This window comes from Cryptomeria japonica, chromosome 9, assembly GCF_030272615.1.
Source record: "Cryptomeria japonica chromosome 9, Sugi_1.0, whole genome shotgun sequence".
Taxonomy (NCBI): Eukaryota; Viridiplantae; Streptophyta; class Pinopsida; order Cupressales; family Cupressaceae; genus Cryptomeria; species Cryptomeria japonica.
The window spans coordinates 618615375-618636874 of NC_081413.1; the positions used below are offsets into that span (position 1 = coordinate 618615375).

The 21500-nt window shown below is 36.9% G+C and overlaps 1 protein-coding gene across 1 annotated transcript in view; it reads right to left on the reverse strand.

Annotated features, from left to right (window-relative positions):
• Positions 1–634: 634 nt before the first annotated feature.
• LOC131063695 (probable protein S-acyltransferase 7) overlaps positions 635–21500 on the reverse strand; it is a 33887-nt gene continuing 13021 nt past the window's right edge. The window contains exons 3-6 of the mRNA XM_057997586.2: positions 2207–2515; positions 1797–2030; positions 1120–1647; positions 635–1006 (exon numbers count right to left, since the gene is read on the reverse strand). Coding sequence (XP_057853569.2) covers positions 1120–1647; positions 1797–2030; positions 2207–2515 — 1071 coding nt within the window. The 3' untranslated portion in view covers positions 635–1006. The remainder of the gene's footprint in view (positions 1007–1119; positions 1648–1796; positions 2031–2206; positions 2516–21500) is intronic.

Below are 21500 nucleotides of genomic sequence, written 5' to 3' on the forward strand. Positions count from 1 at the left end.
ACTATGTAATGAAAGAATGGCATTCCATAAGAATGGTCAAATCAATCAACATTTCAGTAGACATATAGCATCACATGCCCAAGAGTTCTATCTTTGCTGAAGTGATAGCATTGTCTGTTCCATGATTACCTATTCGACTGAAAATTATAGATATACATAAACAATAAATTTTTACAAGAAGATGCTAGATGTGAAGCACCAAATGTGCCGTTTGTTAAAACACTGCTCTCCTCATTCCTTAAGGTTACAACTACCCTCATTTCCACGCACTGCTAAAACAACATGCCTTCAAAACAGTTTCACATCATTTTTCTCATCTGAGGTTCAGTTGTTTTATTTTTTTCGGAGGTCATCAAAATATTTATTTTCAAAACAAATCAATAGCATAATTACCAATATGGATTTTATAGCTATATTTTTTATTAAGTTATAAACATGTTATTCTGATTTATAGATTTGACTTTGTATTTTAGATTTTAATTCGTATTTCTAAGTGTTAATTTTCATTTCTCAAGATGGATGTCTCAGGTCAAAAGGTTCAATATAGAAATAAACTACGGCAAGAAAAATTATTAACTATTCAAGTATCTTATATTCAATCCAACTGTTGTCTTCAGCATCTTAGAAAGAACCATAAATTGAATTTCAGCCCTTTTTTCATATCTCAACAGTCCAAGAATTAGTACAGAAAGGTACACATCTCTTTCATCAAAAATTATGCAAAGCAAGGAAATGCAAGGAGTTACACATGCAGCAGTTTAATTTTATACCTCAACATGCATAAAACAAACACCTCAATCAAATAACACGATCATGCTTACAATATGCAGGCAACATCTGCCTGCTTCTGGTATTGCCAATTTTTTAAATTTATATCTTAAAATATATATGCCTTGTGCAATCTTGAAAATTGTTCCTTGAACTGTTACTGTTGTCCATCATCTGAAGATATGACATTTGTTATCAGGGCAACATTGCAAAAGTTGTGTTTCATAAAGATATGCTCCTGCATAGCAAAAAAAATTTGAGATGGCAAGCTTTAAAGAGAAAATAAGATGTACAGCAAATTGATTTCATATAATTGTGGCATAAAAAGCATTTTTAGAACATGTTACTTACTTATCGGTTCCCTGGAGGAGTGATATCTCCACTAATTCGATTTGATTCACCAACTCCAGCAGCCAAGGCAATAATGTCAGGCGTTATTTCCCAGCTCCCACTTTTGCGGCCCCAGCTTGAGCGCCTTGGATGTATTCCACTTCTTCCTTCTGCTGTTTCAACAGGTAGTGTACGGCCTAAAGCATGAGCAAAAGTGTCTTCGTAGCCATCTTTGTTTTCTAAACCAACATTGCCATCACGACCCCCTTCCAAGTCTGCCAATGATTCAGGAGTAACAGTTGGCCATGGTGGCTTCCCACCTATTTCGAGGTCAGCACCTCCTTTTCCCATATTAGGACGAAGAAAATTGTCCCTTACAGCAGAGGAGGAAATATTATGTAGTGCAGATTCATGATGTACCATAGCTCGAAATTGGTTTTTTGATGGTGGAATGCTTTTAAAGAATATTTCTCTGAAATTTTGTATTACTCCTTTGTTGTAAGGATTTGCTCTTCTATCATATCGGTACCTGAAATTCTCGTATGTGGTCTGAAATAATAATGATTCAGGCTCGACAAATGGCTAAAAATCAAATATGAAAGCAAGAGGAAACCACGGCATTTTTCTAATCCAAGTTTAATACTGCAAAAAGAAAAACAGAATGCATTTACTGATTATGGAACACAAAGAAAATTCACCTGATTTGTACCAATCAGATAAAGATGAAACACCGTAAGTCCCCCAACAAACCACATTGCAATGAATGTATAGACTATAAGCACAATTGATGCAGGTGTGTCTGACAAGGCTTTCCACACTGAAACATCATCTGCTGCCATGATTTTCTTGACATATACCCAACAAAAGGAGAATACATAAATGCACAACAGTGTAGTTGAGAAGACAAACATTAAGAAGAAGCGGTAGTTGCGCTGCATGGGAATGACCAAGACACCAGATCAAAAGCATAAAAAGGCCAACAAAATGACAATAGTTAATAGATCATGCCAAGTATTTGCTAGAATGAAATTGAACAATATATGAACTAGGGTTCAGTCCAAAATTTCCAAAACTTGATTCTGGTCATCTACAAGTTAAGATAGAATACCAGTCCAATGCACTGCCCTACCCATGGGCAATGATGATCAAAGCGCTCCACACAATTGTTGCATATTGAGCAGTGGGAACAGCGTGGAGGCCTATACAACATACAGGTATCACAATACTTTGTTTTCACTGTAATTCCATTGACCACAACATCCTTTGTGCGAGGCAGTCGTAAATGTGGTGTCTGCCCACCTCCTACCTCAGGGGTTGTACTTGAAAAATCATAACCTTCTTCAGGTTCAGGAGGGTGTGCATTTCGAGGGAGAATTCCAGGATCTCTTCCAGATGTGAGAATAAGTAAAGTTAGAATCTGCTCAAATAGAATGAAAACATTAAATGAGGACTGACAACTTTTAAAGGAATGAAAATGCTAACAAATAATAAAATTCACCTGCAGTTCATAAAATGTAATGACAGATGTGTAAAATGCTCATCTTTACAAGTTGACAAAAAAAAAAATCTTCACCTAAATAGAAATTAAATGCTACACCAATTTACCCACAACAGGGATTGACTTAAAAAGGACCGCATATTGTACCATTCAAGAAGACAAATGGCAAAAAAACATTGAAATACAAAACTTTGATATGAAAATTTTTCAACCATAATGAAAAATGCTTCATTCAGAATTAAGCAGAAAACATAAAGATAAGATTGATGCATTCCAGTTGCCATTTGAAGTTTGACCTAGTGAAAAATTATTACCTCGTAAGTTAAAATTCTTGACTACTTAGTTGATATTAGATCAAATTTGTAGAGTTAGGTCAGGATCCAATTACGTATAAGATGGTAAGCACCTTTATTGTATGAAACATCTCAAAGCAGATTTCAGTTAATGGAAATAAGATTTATTTTAGCTGAGACTAACTTCATTATGAAAGTAAAAGAAAAATAATTCAGATAGAGCAACTTTACTTGGAATATTAACAAAACTTTATTACTATGATATAAAGCCCTTCTATATAAAACAAAGAGAAACGGAGAGTATCATCCATCTAGGGCCCAAATCCTACCAAAAATTGCTGCAATATGCCCGAGCTGCAAACAAACTCATTTCAATCCTAGCAAGACAATTTAGTGGCTGCTCCAATAAAATTGGTTGTATATTTTGCATTTACTTTTGTAATAGGTACATCAATAACACTAGATGATTTATCACATTCTGTGTTCCATGGGGACACGTCCTTAGCACCCAAACCCTGTCCATGTCCTTAATGGCATTTCAGGTATAGAAGGCCAGCAAGGGGCATCCACTAAGCACCCCCAAAAATCTGCAAACCTTTGAAACGTTTTAAAACCTTCATCAGAAAAAGGAAATGCTTTAGGTACATTTGGTGGTTCCTATGTCTGTCGAAGACATCTAAGACATCCCTTGACCGTCCTAGGGATGGCCCATTGTCCCCGATGGCAAAATTTTATAAAGTATTTGAACAGAAATCATTCATCACTTAAAAATTAAGTTTTGAAAGGGATGTAGGGATCCCACAAACCCTTCCATGCCCTTATTCAACCCTAAAATGACAAAAATAGGTTATGATCATTTCACATTTTATTACCAAGTTGTTATTGCCATTCCTTTCTGTAGCGTCGTAAATTGTAACCTTGTACAATTTACACCACCTTTTGTGCCCCTACTTTAGCATGGTCCATCCTAGCTTTTCCCTAGGTCCGTTCTAGCCCTTTTTACTTCAAATTTGATGTCACCTGGCATGTGCATGGCTGAGCAGACCCTATCCTGAGACTGTGCCTCTTGAATCCAACCTTATTTACCCTATTTTGGGAGGAGAAGGGTGCTTGGGATGCCCCTATCTGGACCAGGGTGCCATGGTCCTCCTTAAACAGGCCCTAATTTAAATAAGGCGGTGCACTTTCTCTCCCTAATGGTTTTTGGTCCCCATGCCTCAATGCGACTGTTGGAGGTCGGACTAATTGGTAAATTACCTAGGGAACCCTATATAAAAGCATCCTATCAATTCATTTTCACCTAAAGGATATAACAAATACTTACCCCATCATTCGTGCATTCATCAAGCACTCTCAGGCATTCAAGGCAGCATTTCATCCCACCATAATCTTCAAGCATCAAGGAGCAAATCACATAAATCCTCATGCAAGCATATATTCAATTAGAGAGTATATAAAATTACATAAACTAGGCCATTCGGACCAATAATATCCAATGCAGTCCACTCCAGGAGAAAGAGGGGGCCCAAAAACAACCACGCATCCTTCTTAGTAATTTCCAACGAGCCGCATACCCTAACGCTGGTTCTAAGAGAAACGTGTAGATAAACAATGAAACTCAGCAACCAGACGACCCAAAAGCATCTTCCAATGCAAATTACCTAATGTGGATCTCCACACACCATGGTGAGACCCAAAACAATATTCCCAACTCAACCTCCAATGCATCCAAAACATCCAAAAAATAGATTGGATGAAGAAAATGATGGCCAAAATTAGACATACAAATGTTTGTATGTAACTATCATTCTTCACTTGTATTAAGAAAATGATGGCCAAAATTAGACATACAAATGTTTGTATGTAACTATCATTCTTCACTTGTCTTATTCCAATCTTATTCAAGAATGAATACTTCAAACAATTGAAACTAGATATGCTTGCTATTTGACTTTACTAAAGAAAATATTGGAGGAGCAAAATGCTCTACAATTTATGGTGGCTTGTGAAAGGTGAAATAAGTGAGTCCAATATCAAGTAAGAAACTTTTATTTCATATGTTTGTACTTTGTTTTTATTTTTAATTTAAATTTAAATATTGTTAAATATCTTATAACTTTTAAAATGGTGCTTGCAAATATATTTGCCCGATCATATCACTTGTTGGGGTAATCAAGAATGCAAATATAGACTCTCCTAGCCTTGGAGAGATTTATGAGACCTTTGATAGCATGCTTAAAAATGAGGCAAACAATTTTGTGACAAGGATCCTGAATTACAATTCTATGAGGAGCATATTGGGCATGTTGCCATAAAGAGGTGGAACACAATGAACATCCCTCTGCATATGGTTGCCTATGCTCTTAAACCCAAATGTTACATGCCTAGATCTATCTGAGTTCTTACTTCCAAGGATGATAAGGTCATGGAAGGGTTTATGAAGGCCCTTTGTAAGATGTATAGCACTGAGTATGCAACCATGCTTTGGGAGTGATGGCTTTAATTTTATGATATTTAAGGTCCTACATTCAGCAAACCAAAGGCTGAGACAAATAAGGCCATTATTGCACAAAAACATTAAAACCCTATTAAATAGTACAAATTTTGAGTAAACGACACACTGGAGTTGAAGCAACTTGCAATTCATATACTCTTACATATTGTTAGTCCCTATACTACAGGGAGGAATTGATCCATTATGGTTCATCCATTCAATTAAGAGGAACAAGCTTACCTCTAGACAAGCAGAGAAGCTAATTGTAGTTCATAGTGCCTTGACAATTTGAGATCGTAGACTACTGAGTATCAACAGATTCCAACAGCACGTTAGGATGTTGATCTTGAAGACATTAGGTAGATTGACAATGCAAATGTGCAGCCAAAAATTGGTTGAGCTTCTATTGCATGACCCGCAGCTTTACCCAAAGAGTGACATAGTTAGCCCTTTGATATTGATAGCCCAGATGACGCATATTGTACTTACCAGCTAGTAGTAAAACCATATTTTTTATGATGTTGTCTATCATAAATTTGAAGCTTGAGACTTTGAGTTTAAAGTTTGAACAATAAAATTAGAAATTCAGATTATTGCTGTGTTATTCTGCTATCATGATATATTCATTGCTGCTATTATAATGCCTCTCTCTCTCTCTCTCTCTCTCTCTCTCTCTCTCTCTCTCTCTCCGCCATTCCAAAAAATTGGCCCTTGGACTGTGGTCCCTGAAATGTTCTCCCTACCATCCTGGCATCACAGCCCTCATCCCCAAAACACAATGGAACATTGGTCAGAAAATAATTGATTTTAACTATTATACTAAAATCTCCACTTATACTCATATTTCTAGATAGCATATATCCTTTGCAATATCCTTTTTAAACAGGGCCCAACATTAATTGTTCATTATCTACTAACGTGGCCAGATTTAAAACAAGTAGTAGTATTATAATAATAGAAGGTTTCAGCCAAGATAAACAGCTTACTCAATAAAGTTAGAGTGATCATATATGCACATTCATTTGTTTCAAGAAACCACATAACTAGTTGAAAGGAAGAATATTAATTCATTCTCTACCAATTTTTGAAATTTTTTAATTAATTAGACGTGCAAACCATTATTGTAAGATACTAATTTCAGAAGTTACTCCTAGAAATTGAATAAATACCTTGCATGAAATTTAAGTTTAATTGAGCATGGGGTTGTATGCCGGTATGCCCAAACACTTTCCTTTATGAAATATAGTTGACTTCACATCTTCGAAGGTAATTTCCATGTTGCATGTTTGTAAAGGGAACTAATGTCACAATTGAAGGTATATTTACTCTACGTCATTAATAACCAAGACTTTTCAGGAATTTGAATGAACGAATAAAAAGCAACCTTGTTTTTGCACATGAGAAACTTGTGCTGCTTGATTCTACTTATGATTATTGTTTTTCTAATCAATATGCCCATATTCCCTTTAACAAACTTTGGACATGTGCAGTAATTTATACAAAATATCTACATCTACATCTACATCCTGGCTAAATAACAATAAATTCTTTGCACTACCTTTTAATAAATCAGTATCTGACAGGAATATGATCTGAATATATAGTGGAATGTGTCTATGTTTTCATTACATAAGAAAAACCCATACATGCGTGATATAGGCAAAAAGTCTAAGAATGTCATCTAGGGTTCCTATTCGTCTAGCAAATTCAATTTATTTTTATCTACTCTATACAGCTGTTTTAACCATAGCAGCAAAAATCTTTTGGGGAAATAATACGCAAATCAAAAGTATTAAGATTTTTTGAAAAAATCCGATTATTAAGAAATCGTACATAAATGTAGAAAGGAGACAAAAACTACTTGTTTTCTAAATTTAAAGGCATTTCCACAGCATAGAGCTATATAGGGAGCAAATAAAATAGAGTATATCCAAATAAAATAGAGTGTTAAAAAACTATTAAAAATAGATTTTTGTTGCCTATATTCATCTTGCTGATGTACATTGCACAAAGCATACTTCATAGTGCATAATGGCTTAGAACTTTAACACATTTTACCTTTACTATTTCAAGAAACTCTACTCACCATTGATTGAAAATGGGATTGAATGACTCAGAATATTTTTAGTTTCTGAAGTTTAAGTTCCATAAAGATAATTAAATATATTTAAAGATAAAGTTATAATTTAATGCCAAACTATATTCCATACATAAACATTTATTGCTTACTTTAATGATAAAGTAACAACACATTAATTATGTCTAAAATGTAACTTACAAATGTCAGTTACAAGTATCAATATAACTTCCCCGTACAATAATAAATACAAGCATACACATATTAGAGTTTGTGCCATATATTTCTCTCAAAATCTGTCCATTGGTTTTTCTGTTGGTATTAGAGCAAGTAAGCCCTTGAAGAGGGTATGCTAAACTAATTGCTGAAGGAGAAGAAAACCAAAGATGAAATCGCTGTGTAAGGGTTGATTATTATGAATGCTGTAAAGGGATGACTGTTATAAATTTGAATTGTTGCTACAAAGTTTTTCTAAACTAAAAATTGCTGACTGCAATGGCCAATTGTTATAATATTCATTGTTTAAGGTGTTGTGAAGGGTTTACTAGCTATGAATGTGTGCCTGCATTCAAAGGCTGGCAGATTTTGAATAAGACAATAGCAAACAGCATATAGGGAAGACCAAGGCCAACTTTCACAGAATCACAAGGAAGAAAGCAGCACAGAAGCATGTTGGAATTGTGACAAGAATAAAATTTTGTACCTATTGTGGTACGGTTTTGATCACCCACCTCGAATTTTGGAATTGTGCCATTTCCAAAAAGAAAATCTAGGCAAATTAAAACAGACATCTCGAAATAGAAAATCTAGGCAGTTTATTAAAAAAGCCCTATATTTTGTGTTGGTTGCAAATTTGCCGGAAAAAATTGTGCGAATGGTAAATATGCCACACAAATATGCATATAAATTCCAATCACAAACCAAATGCAAGAAAAATTGCACCAGTAAATCATGTGGGTAAACCTAACTGTTTTTTACATGATTTTCGGGTCAATAGTTTTGGAAAAAACCCACGATTTTTCGGGGAAAAATATTGATGACCCTGTCAATTTCCAATTGAATGCAATTTTTGCTTTAATAGTCTCCTTTTTTCCTAAAATCATTCATTTTGTGTGCCATGAATGAGAGCAGATGATAAAGTCATTCTCCTACACTTCTGTCCTTTAAAGTCGTTCAAATTGTCAACTACTTTAAGCTCATTGATTCCAATAAAGACTTATAACTCTGTAGACTAGAACTTGGCGACATTCATGGGTTTGAGTTTTGACTACCACACAATAAAGGGAGATATTTTTTAAGCACAAGTTGGCTCAGTGGAATTCTTTTGTACAATGCCATAATTTCTCAGTATTTCATATTCTTGAGAGCAAACAGGTAACCATTATGAATTTAAGCGTGAAAGTTATTTACAGCCCATTGTTCTTTCTCCAACCTCATTCAATCATTGGCCACCAATGGCAATCTGAATTTTTATTTATTTTTGTTAGCACTTCAATAAAATGCTCTCAACATAAATGAAAAACAAAAAGGAAAGGATTTTTTTCAACTTTCTACTAGAGCTCAATACCAAACGCTGAAAGGGTATGGAGCTGAACAGGTCACAGCACTATTCTAGTATACGGACCTGATCCAAAATACTTATAAGAAATAGTACACCACATCAAAAAAAACAAAGGAAATAGAAAATTCTAATGTTTATCATCCAAGATCACTGTAACCACATCATAGGAATCCTCAATACCAGCTTCCTACACTTGATCCTGTTGACCAGTTCAGTCTTCACTTTATACAAGCTAAAGTTCTACAGTAAAACTCAAGAGTCATATAGGATGGCAAAGTTCAACCTTAACTTTGTCCAAACAGGCAGTGGCAGCAATAGGCAGCTCAATTAAAATTAAAAGGAATCTTGAAATAGCAATACCAAATCAATGCCCCAATAATGGAGAAAAAGGAAAAATGAACTGTTGATCGTTGGTTTCTTCAAATAAACCTCCAGATAGGTTCCCAAAGACCAGTTGTAATGGACCTTCTAGGGAAAATCCTGGTTTGGCAAGAGAAAGTATCATTATTGGGGAAGCCTTGGTGCCATTGATCAATGGTGGGTTTTTCTTTTTCAAGACCAAAACCAACATTAAGGCAGAATTGGAGATCCTGCTTGAAGAAGTTTAGCTGACTTAATCTATCGGATCTAAGTGATTGATTCTATAAGGCAATCCTCAAGTTATCATTTCAGGATTAGCAAAGGGTTCCACAATGAATTGAAAATTAAACTATGGCCTTTTGGAGGCATGCAGCCTGTGTGGAAAATTCAAAGAGGTTTTCTTTGTACACAGCTATAGGGAAGGTAATAGGTGTGCAGTGTGCTGATTCTTTTGCTACTGCTGGAATAGATCAGCTTTTGCTCCCTGATTTGGTCAGTGAGAGGCCTAAGTTGTGGGAAAGATTTATCCCTATCATTTTTACGAACTGCCTGCCTTAATCATGTCTCACCCTTTAGACTTTGTGTACTCTTTTTAAAGCGGCCCTGCCTTGTAAATCAGGGTCCTTGAGAATGTTTCTTTATCCCAAAGAGGAAATATCAGAGCACGATTATTATCATCTCTAAGGTGGTTTATTGTAGAGGATGCATGGTAGTGGCCACGATTTTGTATACATGTGGCAAAATAAGGTGTCTGTGCAGACAGCAAATTAAAGCCTCTGCATTTTCACCTGCTTCTGCATGTGGGAAGGATTTTATTTTGAGGAAGCAGCAAAAGGAGATCAGTGTTTCTGTTCAGCAAACTCCTAGGGGTGCCTTTCTGTTCCCTCAGCACCAGAGTATTTATAATTGCAAACAGGGAAGTATAAAAATGCAGCATCATAGAGGAAAGGGAAAAGACCCTCTATATGGCAAAGCAGTCTCAAATAGACACTTGAAAAGAACCTTGCCATCTTTGATCTGCGGGCACTAAGATTTATTAAGAGGATTTTATGGCATGAATGCAATTTGGATTGGATCATCCAGAAAGTACGTCAAGCTGCAATGTATGCCAGTTGGACAGCTCAGACAAAAAGAATATGCAGCAAGAGGATCGTACAAGGAATCTAGTGTTAGCGTAGTGTTTGTTGCTGAGCAAGAAACAACATGATATTGCTCTTTCTTCTATTAAAGCATAGTACCAAGAAGCTATAAATGCTGTCTACAGGCCATCTGGCTTCAACAAATCTTCACCAAATTTGGCATTCCCTTTCGACAAACCATATATCATTTACTATGTGTTGATGTGTATTTTGTACACGACCAAACACAAAATAAAATACCTAAAAGCACCTTATCCTCTCTTGAGCAAAGTTTCCCGACTGCTGAAGATCTTGCCGAAGGATCAGTCGAGGCAAATCCAAGGTTCTTGTATGTAGGTTCTCTACTCGTGGATAAGCTCTCTGTGGTATGATGTGATTTTGCTGGAATCACAAGGGGACTTACACTTGATGACTAAACGTTTGATTTGCTTTGAATATTGCTGGAACACAGGATTTCACTAGCCTAGATTTTGAAAAAAGGAAAAAAGGACGAGGGCGAGGGAAGGATCTAATTCTGACACTAAGAATGTAGGAGCAATGAATGACTTTTGATGAAATTCTAACTAAGTCTTGTTTTGACATCCTAGGACCATCTCCACAAGGTTAGTGCGATCTTCGGAGGAAAGCTTTGTGATGTTTAGATCATCGCTATAGGCATAGACACCATCAGGCTGATGCATATCAGTGAAGAAGCGACAATTGAAGTTAAGCTTAAGCTGGATGATTCCAGTTTACTACACAAGGCAAGTCTGCAATCAACAAACTGCTAGTAGTATGGATATACAAATTTCACCATCAATCAAACACATTTCTTCCACTCATCTAATAACATGAAATCAAATCTGAGAAGTATAGAGACCATGCAAATTGTTGAATCGACCCATAGATTTCACCATTTCTTCAATGAAGTTTACAAGTCTTTTACAACAACATCTTGGCAACAATCTTTGCCTTCTCTTTCTATTCTACTCTAACTACTATTCTATTTGCTATTAATTATTAGCTATTCTAACCTCTAAGAACTAACTATCCACCTTCTAACTATTGACTCACTATTAGCCTTTACAAATGAGGAGCCAGGGCTTATATAGTGCCCTCAATACAATTCGATGGCTCAAATCAACTTGAGATCAATGGCCGAGATTTTACAATGAAAACCCTAATTAGGGTTTGTTACAACAAACTCAATTCTGGCCAATGAAATAATTGCATTATTTGGACATGTCTTCTCTGGAATATTCGACCAATGGATAACCGGGGTAGGTACATCGAAGTTTGTGTCATTTTGATGAGTTAGGTACATTGAACTTGGACACGTTGAGGTGGACCAATCCAATTGGAGGGATGATGACTGGGACGCCACCTTGTTTGACACTTGGTTGATGTTCAATTTGGTGATGCTGAGAAGCTAACTTCAATTAACTCTTCTAAAACTATCTGCTTCTCCAACGGACCCTTGCTTTGACCTCCTTTGTCTTTGATGTGCAGGATGGATGGTGTACCTTTCCTTCAAATGTTGGACTGGAAGAGGTCGTCCTTGATGATGTTGGGCTGGAAGTGGTCATCCTCAATGATGCTGGACTTGAGATGGTCGTCCTTGATCTGGTCTTCTTTCCTCTGCAAAACAAATCAAAAGATGATTAAGAACATATAATAAATTCATTTCAACATAGTATTTTACACCTTAAGTCATCAACAAAAGATATTAAAATGAAGCTTGCTCAAGATTTTCCCCAGGGACAGGCCCTATAAGAATTTCGCCCTGAACCCTCTGGAAGGGTCAGGAGCGAAATTTGCATTCCTGACCAACTTGGACCTCTTTTCAACATTACCTCACAACCAGCTCTTCGCCTGGCCCAAACAAGGTGAAAAATAGGAGTTTCAAAAGATTTCACCCTGGACCCTTTGGAAGGGTCAGGAACGAATTTTCTTGGTTAGGCCTCAATTACTCCATTTTTTGAGTTCAAAATCCTCCGGAAGGTGAGCATATGCTTGTTTTAGTCCAACAAAGTCTAGGGATCCATCCTTTTGGTTTCTCACATGGGCAAATTATGTGATAATGGGAATTTCGACCTGGACCCTTTGGAAGGGTTAGGAGCGAAATTCCTTCTTTAGGCTTCATTTTACACTTCCTTTACCTCAATTCATTTTGCAAGGCTTAAATAACCTCCCTCCAGTCTTTTCATGCCTTAGGAAACAAAATCTTGTCTTGACACAAAGGGGAAATAGTGATTTAGATGAATTTCGCTCTGGACCCTTTGGAAGGGTGAGGAGTGAAATTCAATTTTTGCTTGCCTATTCACACCTCACTTCATCTGGACTCCCTCACATTGAATCCACTTCCCAACTTGGCAACATTGGTTTGATCTTCACAAGGCCTAAAAAGTCAAATTCGCTCAAAAACCTAGCCAGAGACATGACCTATCCAGAATTTCGCTCTGGACCCTCTGGAAGGGTCAGGAGCGAAATTCTCATTTTAGCTCAAAATTCACACTTTTGATGGTCAAACATCTTTCCAAGGCATTCCAAATAGTTTTTCTCACCCTAGTCCAGGCCTGACTTAGCACAAAATTTGGAGAAAAGGATGGTTTCGGTGTTTTTCGCTCTGGACCCTTTGGAAGGGCCAGGAGCGAATTTCTTCCTCTAGCCCAAAATCATCATTTTTGGAGACCAAAATCCATTCAAGGGTAATCTCGAGGGCTTCTATCATCTTTGTCTAGGCCTAGCTTGGTCTAAATGTGAAAGGAATAGGTGGATTTTAGAATTTCGCTCTGGACACTTTGGAAGGGTCCGGAGCGAAATTCTTGATTTGGCTCAATTCCTCCAATTTCAATGTTTCCTAGCAACTTGAAGTTACTCCTAAAGACTTCTTCCATCCCAATTCACTTTAGTTTGCAACTATCTTGTCACAAATTTGGAAAAAAGGTCGTTTTGGTGAAATTTCGCCCTGGACCCTCTGGAAGGGTCAGGAGCGAATTTCCTATTTTGAGCTTGTTTTGACTACCCCATTATCTCAATCCAATACTCAAAGGCAAGAACACATCAAAGTCCTTCTAACCATGCCATAAAACTCAAGAATTTGACCATCTCCAAGAAGAAAATATGAGTTTCCAAGAATTTCGCTCTGGACCCTTTGGAAGGGTCAGGAGCGAAATTCACCCTCTTGGCCAAAATCGTTCATTTTTCAATGCTTTCAAACATTTCCAAAGGCCAAACATGTCCATTCTTCCTTTCAAGATACCTTGCAAATCAAAATTTGGTCAAACAAGGAAGGGAATGAGGTCTAAGAAGATTTTCACTCTGGACCCTTTGGAAGGGTCAGGAGCAAAAATCATGATTTGGGCTTGTTTGTTCAATTTTCAAACTTTCAATCTCATTTGGGAGCAAACATAGATCATTCTTCATCTAAGGAGCAAGGTTTCAAGCTAAAACAAGGGAGCAAATGAAGTATATAATGAATTTCGCTCTGGACCCTTTGGAAGGGTCAGGAGCGAAATTCATCTCCTAGGCAAAAACTTGATTTTCTAAAGCATCCCACTCCCTCTCAGGGCAAGAACATACTAATTCCTCCTTCATCATGCCAACGCCTAGCCAAAACAAGGAAGAAAACAAGAGATATAAGGATTTTCGCTCTGGACCCTTTGGAAGGGTCAGGAGCGAAAATCATGTTTTGACCTTGATTCTTGATTTTTCAAACTCTAATCTTCCTTGGAAGGCAAACATAGACTACGTTCCTTTCATTTCCACCTTGGTCCTGACTTTGGCTAAAAGAAAAATGAGTGTTTTCAAGAATTTCGCTCTGGACCCTTTGGAAGGGTGAGGAGCGAAATTCCTAATCTTGGCCAAAATCCTTCACATTTTCACATCTCATCACCTCAAAACTAGAACATTGGTCTAAACAAGGGAGAAAATGAGGTTTTCAAGAATTTCGCTCTGGACCCTTTGGAAGGGTCAGGAGCGAAATTCCTACTTTAAGCTAATTTCCATCATTTTGTCACCTCAAATCTCCTCTCAAAGACAAATGTGCATCAAAACCTTCCCATCACGCCCCAGAAGTCAACAAACTTGGTCATGTCAAAGAGCAAAGTGGAGAAAAATGAATTTTGCTCTGGACCCTTTGGAAGGGTCGGGAGCGAAAATCATCCTTGGGCTCAAATCCTGACTTCATTTTCACATTTCCTCGTTCAAACAAGCATTTTTACCTTCATTCAAGCCTAGGAATGCGTTAGTTCTAGGTTTTGGTCAAAGTAGAATGTCTTATGGAGAATTTCGCTCTGGGCCCTTTGGAAGGGTTAGGAGCGAAATTCGCTTTGGACCCTTTGGAAGGGTCAGGAGCGAAATTTGACATTTTGGTCTCTCCGTCAGGATCATTTTATGGAATATAACATTTAAGTATAAGTGATCTTTCTTCTTTCTTATACTTTAAGTTATATTCCATATATACTGTCAGGATGTTTGAGAGTGGTTTCGGACCTCCAGGAGTTATATTGCAAAATCTAGTTTTTGGAGGATTCTTCAGTTTTCCATACTTAGTCAAATTTTAGGATCAGAACATTCCAAACTTAGCCAAATTTCAGGATCGGGACATTCCAAACAGCCAAATTTCAGGGCATTTGAAGATCAGGATGACATTCCAGACTTCATCACTCACCAACTTGACCTAGCTCGACCTTCAAGAATGATACTCACTCACCAAGCAAGACACAATTAGCAACAAGAGCAAAACCAGGCCCTAAGGAAGACTTTCAAAGAAACCCTAATTCTGGGGCCCCAAAGACTCAACCTAGCTCAAGCAAAGCTTGCTATCCAAGTGATCCCCCTGGCGACACTCAAAATGCAAAGGCTAACAGACAAAACCCTAAAAGACTGAGAAAAACAAACCCTAGAAAGCAAAAAGTAGGGGTCCCCATTTGTAATGGGGCGATGTGTGAATACGTCACAACACTATGAAAACTAGGGTGCAATCTAAATCTCTAGGAACCTAGTCCGTCATCAACAAACCAAACACATAGAGGTCCATATACACTATATTAGAGAGTTGAATCAAGGGTGGGTCATTGATCTTCAGTATTTTCCTACGCGAAAGCAGATTGTCGACATATTCAGCAAACCCTTTACAAAAGCAGAATCTTCATTTATGATCTTTGATGGGGTGTAGGAGGTTATTCCCTTGGGGCCTGCCTGCTACTCTCTCTTCTCGAAAGGGTGTGGGGTTCTTTCTTTAAGAGGCATTTTTCATACATGAATATCCAAAATGGCTACACATTTATTGAGACCCATCTAATTCACACTTAAGAGGGGCGTTGGTCTAAGTTGTTTCCGTTTTTATTTACTTTAAAATGTGTTTTCCAATACACCTAGTTTAGATTGCTTAGGTAAGTCAAAGGATGAGTCTTGATCTGCAAGGTGTCCCACTCTTCCATAGAAATTACTCTTAACATTTTTGTAGATTCAGGAGTTACACTTCCTATTGGATGAGGTGTTCACTTCCTCTCCCCTTACATTTCCTCTAAATCCACTCATCTTGTTTGTATTTAAAAAATCTCATTAATAGAATTGCATTATTATTGAATTTTTGGTATTACAATGGCATTTTTGCTAATTTTCAGGCATTAGAACTTAGTTTTTGTTTCATTGTTGCAAAATCTAACAACTGGGTGAAGAAACAAAGACCTTCCATAAGGAAATTCAAGCAGTTTGTAAGTAGAAAGAGGATCTGGCCGCCGATTGTAAGAACTTATCATTATGTGTGGATGAGCTACATGTAATTCACCAGGAGTATCAATTGGGAGTCCCTAGCATTTTTTTTGCCTTCTCTATTCTGGGAAGGATTGGTATTAGAATATTTAATTATTATTTAATTAGTATTTTAATGGTCATTAGTGTATTTTTTGCTTTATTTAGTTTTCTATTTTTGGCTTCTATTTTTAGAAGCAATTGTTTCTTTTTAGAAACATCACTGCTTGTAATCGCCTATTTAAACGGCTCTATAACTGAATAAAGTTATCCAATTGTTTATTCAATTATTTTTCATGGTATCAAAGCGGGTCAATGGGCTTCTTTAGGATTTGCCAAATTTTTTAAATAAAAATTCATTAGCCTCTACCTAGATATTATTTCCAGAAATTTTTTAATCAATTTTTTTAATGAAAAAATTAGTTGGAGTTCTTGGGTGAAGTTTTTGAGATTTGTTTTCAGCGAGCTAGGGTTTCTGGAAAATTTGGCATCCTTGTCTGATTTTTTTTTTGCAGGTAGTTCATGGGTTTTGAAGACTTTTTTTTATCAAATCGCGAGCTAGGGCTTTCGCAATGTTTTTTTTGGCATTGGATTTATTGGAGCAGCGACTTTTCATAGCACTACACGTGTTTTTATGTGTCTGACTTATGTCGGAATTCTCTAAGGCACTTGGGACTAGGGTTTTTGACCCTATTTTCTACTCTGTTAGGGCATCCTTGAAAAGAATTTCGTGACCACACAAAAATATTTTTCACAACGTTTTTTTAAGACGCGATTTTTGTCTTTCCTTCAATCCTTCTGCATTGAGTATTCTGGCCTGCAATTTTCAGCACTCTTGTCTAGGTCTATCACATGTCTAGGTCTATCACGACAATGGTTTTTCATTCCACAATTCAACTGTGACTGCGGTTCACCGCGGCTAGGGTTTGTTAAACCTTGCTGGAGTCTGAACCGTGATTTTGGCGGCTTTCGTCTGCGAATTCCACATTTTTTGGGGGGGTTTTCTCCTCCTACGATTTTCAGAGTCTGTTTTGTGTGCACCCGTGATTTTCAGCAACACCATGCAATAGAGGTTTCTTTTGTTTGCTAGTTGGTGCGAAGTGAGGGTTTATACACAGTGATTGTGGAGTTTGTAACAGTCCGCATGTGATGGGTTTGCAGCGTAGGGTTTCTGCCCGCGATTCTTATTTTCCGACGGATTCTGTATTTCGTGCGATGGCAGTTTTTTTTTCATGATCTTTGGTGATGGGGTTTTTATTTTGGGTTTTTTAATATTTTTTTGCCTTACAAAAATATTTTGGGTTTTATTAATTTTTTCCTCAAAAATTATTTTTGGGTTTTATAATTTTTGCCCTGTAATAATAAAAGAAATTATATTCGGTTTTCCTGTTCTGGGGTTTATAATTTTTTCCTTTAAAAATTATTATGGGTTTTCTGATTTTTCGCCATAAAAAATCATGGGAGGGTTTTGCTTGATTTTTTCCTCAAAAATCACGGTTTTACCACGCGATGTCTGGTATTTTACCACATGATGTTGTCTGGTGTTTTACCGTGTGATGTCTCATCTTTTACCACGTGATGTCTAGTGTTTTGGGTCTTGCCATGCGATGTTTCAGGGTTTTGTTTGGTTTTTTCCTCAAAAATTGTTTTAGGGTTTTTACCATTTTTTTCCACAAAAAATGATGATTTGTATCTTCAATTTTGGAGGGTTTGTCAATTTTTCCTCAAAATTGTGGTTTCAGGTTTCTATTTTACCCAACATCAGGTTGTATGGATTCTGGTATTCTTGATCATTAACACTTTGCAGATCCTGGGAGGGTCTCCACCACATCAAAGTGTTCTTTCCATTTGTGATCAAAAGACCTATAGTGTCTTTTGTAGGGTAGTTTATTGATAGAATATGACCATTAAGGGAGGGTATTAGAATATTTAACTATTATTTAATTAGTATTTTAATGGTCACTAGTGTAATTTTTGTTTTCTTTAGTTTTCTATTTTTGGCTTCTATTTTTAGAAGCAATTGTTTCTTTTTAGAAACATCACCACTTGTAATTGCCTATTTAAATGGCTCTATAACTGAATAAAGTTATCCGATTGTTTATTCAATTATTTTTCAATTGGTGCATTCAAAAGAGAGGTTATGTCTGGAACCTTAGGAGCATTCTAGGTGTGCATGGGAATCTGAAGCAAAATGTGAAATAACAGAGGAAGGTGGTCATCCTTTAGTAGTTGAGTGTGTACGGATATCCTCACTTCTGGTGGTTGCAAGCTCAGGAAGGCTCCAACTACTTTAATCTGATTTTCCTTGAAGACTGCAGATGGAAAGCTGTTCATTTTTGTCTAGGTGTGGGTTGGTGCAGGGTGGCAGCATATAACCATTTATTGAATTGCTTAGGATCTGTGGGATTGCAGCTTTGTACTCTAAGGTGGTTGTAGTAGGCGATATTTGGTATGGTTAGGTGGTGATAGATATCTGGCAAGTTCCAGCTTTGGTATCTATAGCATTATATGAAAATGAATATATTTTACAGGTGAGGGCCCCAATAGAACCCTCAAATTAAATATTAACACAAACAGAATACCAATATGATCTTCAGGGGAAGCAACGCAAACAGGATCTACGGCCATACCAGAAATATGAAAACCATGCCCATTATAGTATCAAAGTTATCACACAATACCTCAGTTTATGGCTCAGAAGAATCACCCACACAAATAGCTTCTTTTCCCCTCCCCACACTATCCAAAACATGCCTTAGACTCCACAATTGCATGAGGCAGAGATAGAAAGAAAAAGACTCCACAATTGCATGAGGCAGAGATAGAAAGAAAAAGACATGCTCAAAAGAAGTGTAAGCCTTCTCCCTTTATCAGCCCTTCCAAAATAACTCTGTACCAGACTTCTCAACTCCTTCAACAATATTCAGTCATTGCTCTGTAATTTGATCAAGCCCCTCACCCTCTTTCTCATTCTACAATAGCTGCTCCTCATTCCCCATCAAACAAGGAATCATTTCCAAAATCTTCGCCTCAATAAAATGTACCCAGCTGAGATTAACAATATCTAACCCATCAAAAAAATAATAATTTCTAAGTTCTTTGCCTCAATCATATATACCCAGCTGCGATTAATAATATCTAACTCCCTCAAACTCAATTGTCAGCAAAAAGTGGATTATAACTATCATTGCTCTTACATTATATGCCTATTCCCCCATCTTCTGCCAAGCACCATGAAATCTGAGAATTGCCATTGGAAATGTGCATGCCCTGCCCAATCTCTATAACTGGATCAGCATTGTCATCTCTAGTTTGATCAAGAGGCCATCAGAAAATTGGAGATAACTTAAGTCTGTTCAAAATTTCAAAAATTGGCAACTTCTGCCACAAAAACAACCATCTGAAAACTGAAACAACATTTCTTGGATTCTAGACAATGGGAATTCAACCTCTAGGACCAATTTCTATCTTTATCAGACATAACCTAATTCTTGTTCAATTTGCTTTCCAAATAATGGGTAACTTTGATTTCTCTAAATATGGGGATCCCAAACATGCAATGCCAAGGGCTTTCAAAAGCATTCTCCAAGCTAACTATTTTCAGAATGTCCAATGTTTCTGTATGTTGTGTCCAGGCAAGTCAATTGTGAGCCAACACAAATCATCAAAAGTTATTATCCCTTCCTGGCCCAAGCTAAATTAGAACAATCTCCAACCTTGACATAAGTTTTATTTCGTAGCAGAGGTTCCACCAATTGACCTAAAAGCTAACAGCCATTCCCCATAAAATATAACAGGCTCTAGCATTAACTTATAACAATAAAGCAACTTTTCCAAAGCAAGCCAAAAAATGGGAGAACCTCAACTTTGAACGGTTCAAAGGAAAGATAACCATTTTTAAAACACTTCCAATCCAGTTATTGTGTCTTATCCAGACCATCCAAGATCCAGTTCCAACAAAAAACATAACAATCCACTTAGTTACCAAAGAAAATCATTGATGCCTTAAATCCTTTCCAGCTTAATTCGCCCCCTTTTGGGGATTGACACGAAGTCTTCAATTTCACCCCACCTCATTCTTATTTACTTGCCATGTGACCATAAAAACTTCCTAACTATATTCTGAAAGTTTGAAACTAATAAAAATGTGAATTGAGGAACAGCCAACAAGACATCCCTGAAGCCTCGACAAGAAAAAGATGTCTCTGCCATTTACCTCTTTTTAATTTGATTAAACATTTTCTTTGCCCAGTTCCACACATCCTTGAAGGTTAGCTTAATGGAAAATCAAATACCAAGATACCTGATACTTGTATTGAGCCAAGCGGTTTATAAGATTTTTCAACTTTCAACCTAGAATTTCTTTTTAAGAAAACAAGATCAAAAAAGTCCTGACCCCTATCAATGTAAGGGAGAAAGGAGAAATATTATCTCCTTGAATATAATCCTACATATGATCACATCAAGAAATCTATATAGGAGAAAACATTAACTGGAGGGCAAAGAAGCTTATGGCCCAATTGAGAACTAACTCACAGGCAGACATGAGAAAAAAGAAACAAAAATGGGAGGCATCCAGGACAGTTCAGACAGAAAAGCACTTTATTTTGGAGTGAGAAGCATATGGTGACATTCAAGCTAGCTATGCTGATACTTTAGCAGTGGATTCATCACAAGATTTGTTTCAAAAGGAGGTTGAGAAAACAGGAAAATCCATCATTGAGATAAATAGCAGGAAAAAAAACAACCAAGATAGGCGGCTTTTGCACATCCAGGGCAGTTCAGACAGAAAAGCACTTTATTTTGGAGTGAGAAGGATATGGTGACATTCAAGCTAGCTATGCTGATACTTTAGCAGTGGATTCATCACAAGATTTGTTTCAAAAGGAGGAGGTTGAGAAAACAGGAAAATGCATCATTGAGATAAATAGCAGGAAAAAAAAACAACCAAGTCAGTTGTTTTCTAGGTTAGAAACCTCGGTTCCTTATTCAGCCACTGTCCCACAGGCTACCCTTGGCCTCATGGACATTAAGAACCTTCTACTCTATTCTCTTCAGCTCCCTAAATTGGTATTACCTTAATCTTTTGGTGCCAAAATTCTTCAGTATCAAATGTTCATTAGTGCTATAGTCTTACACATCTATGATACCAAAATTTATTACAAATCCAATTCTTGTTAGGAATAACAATCAAAGTAATCCAACTACTTATCTGCCCCAGTTTCTTTATCTCTAGTATGTACC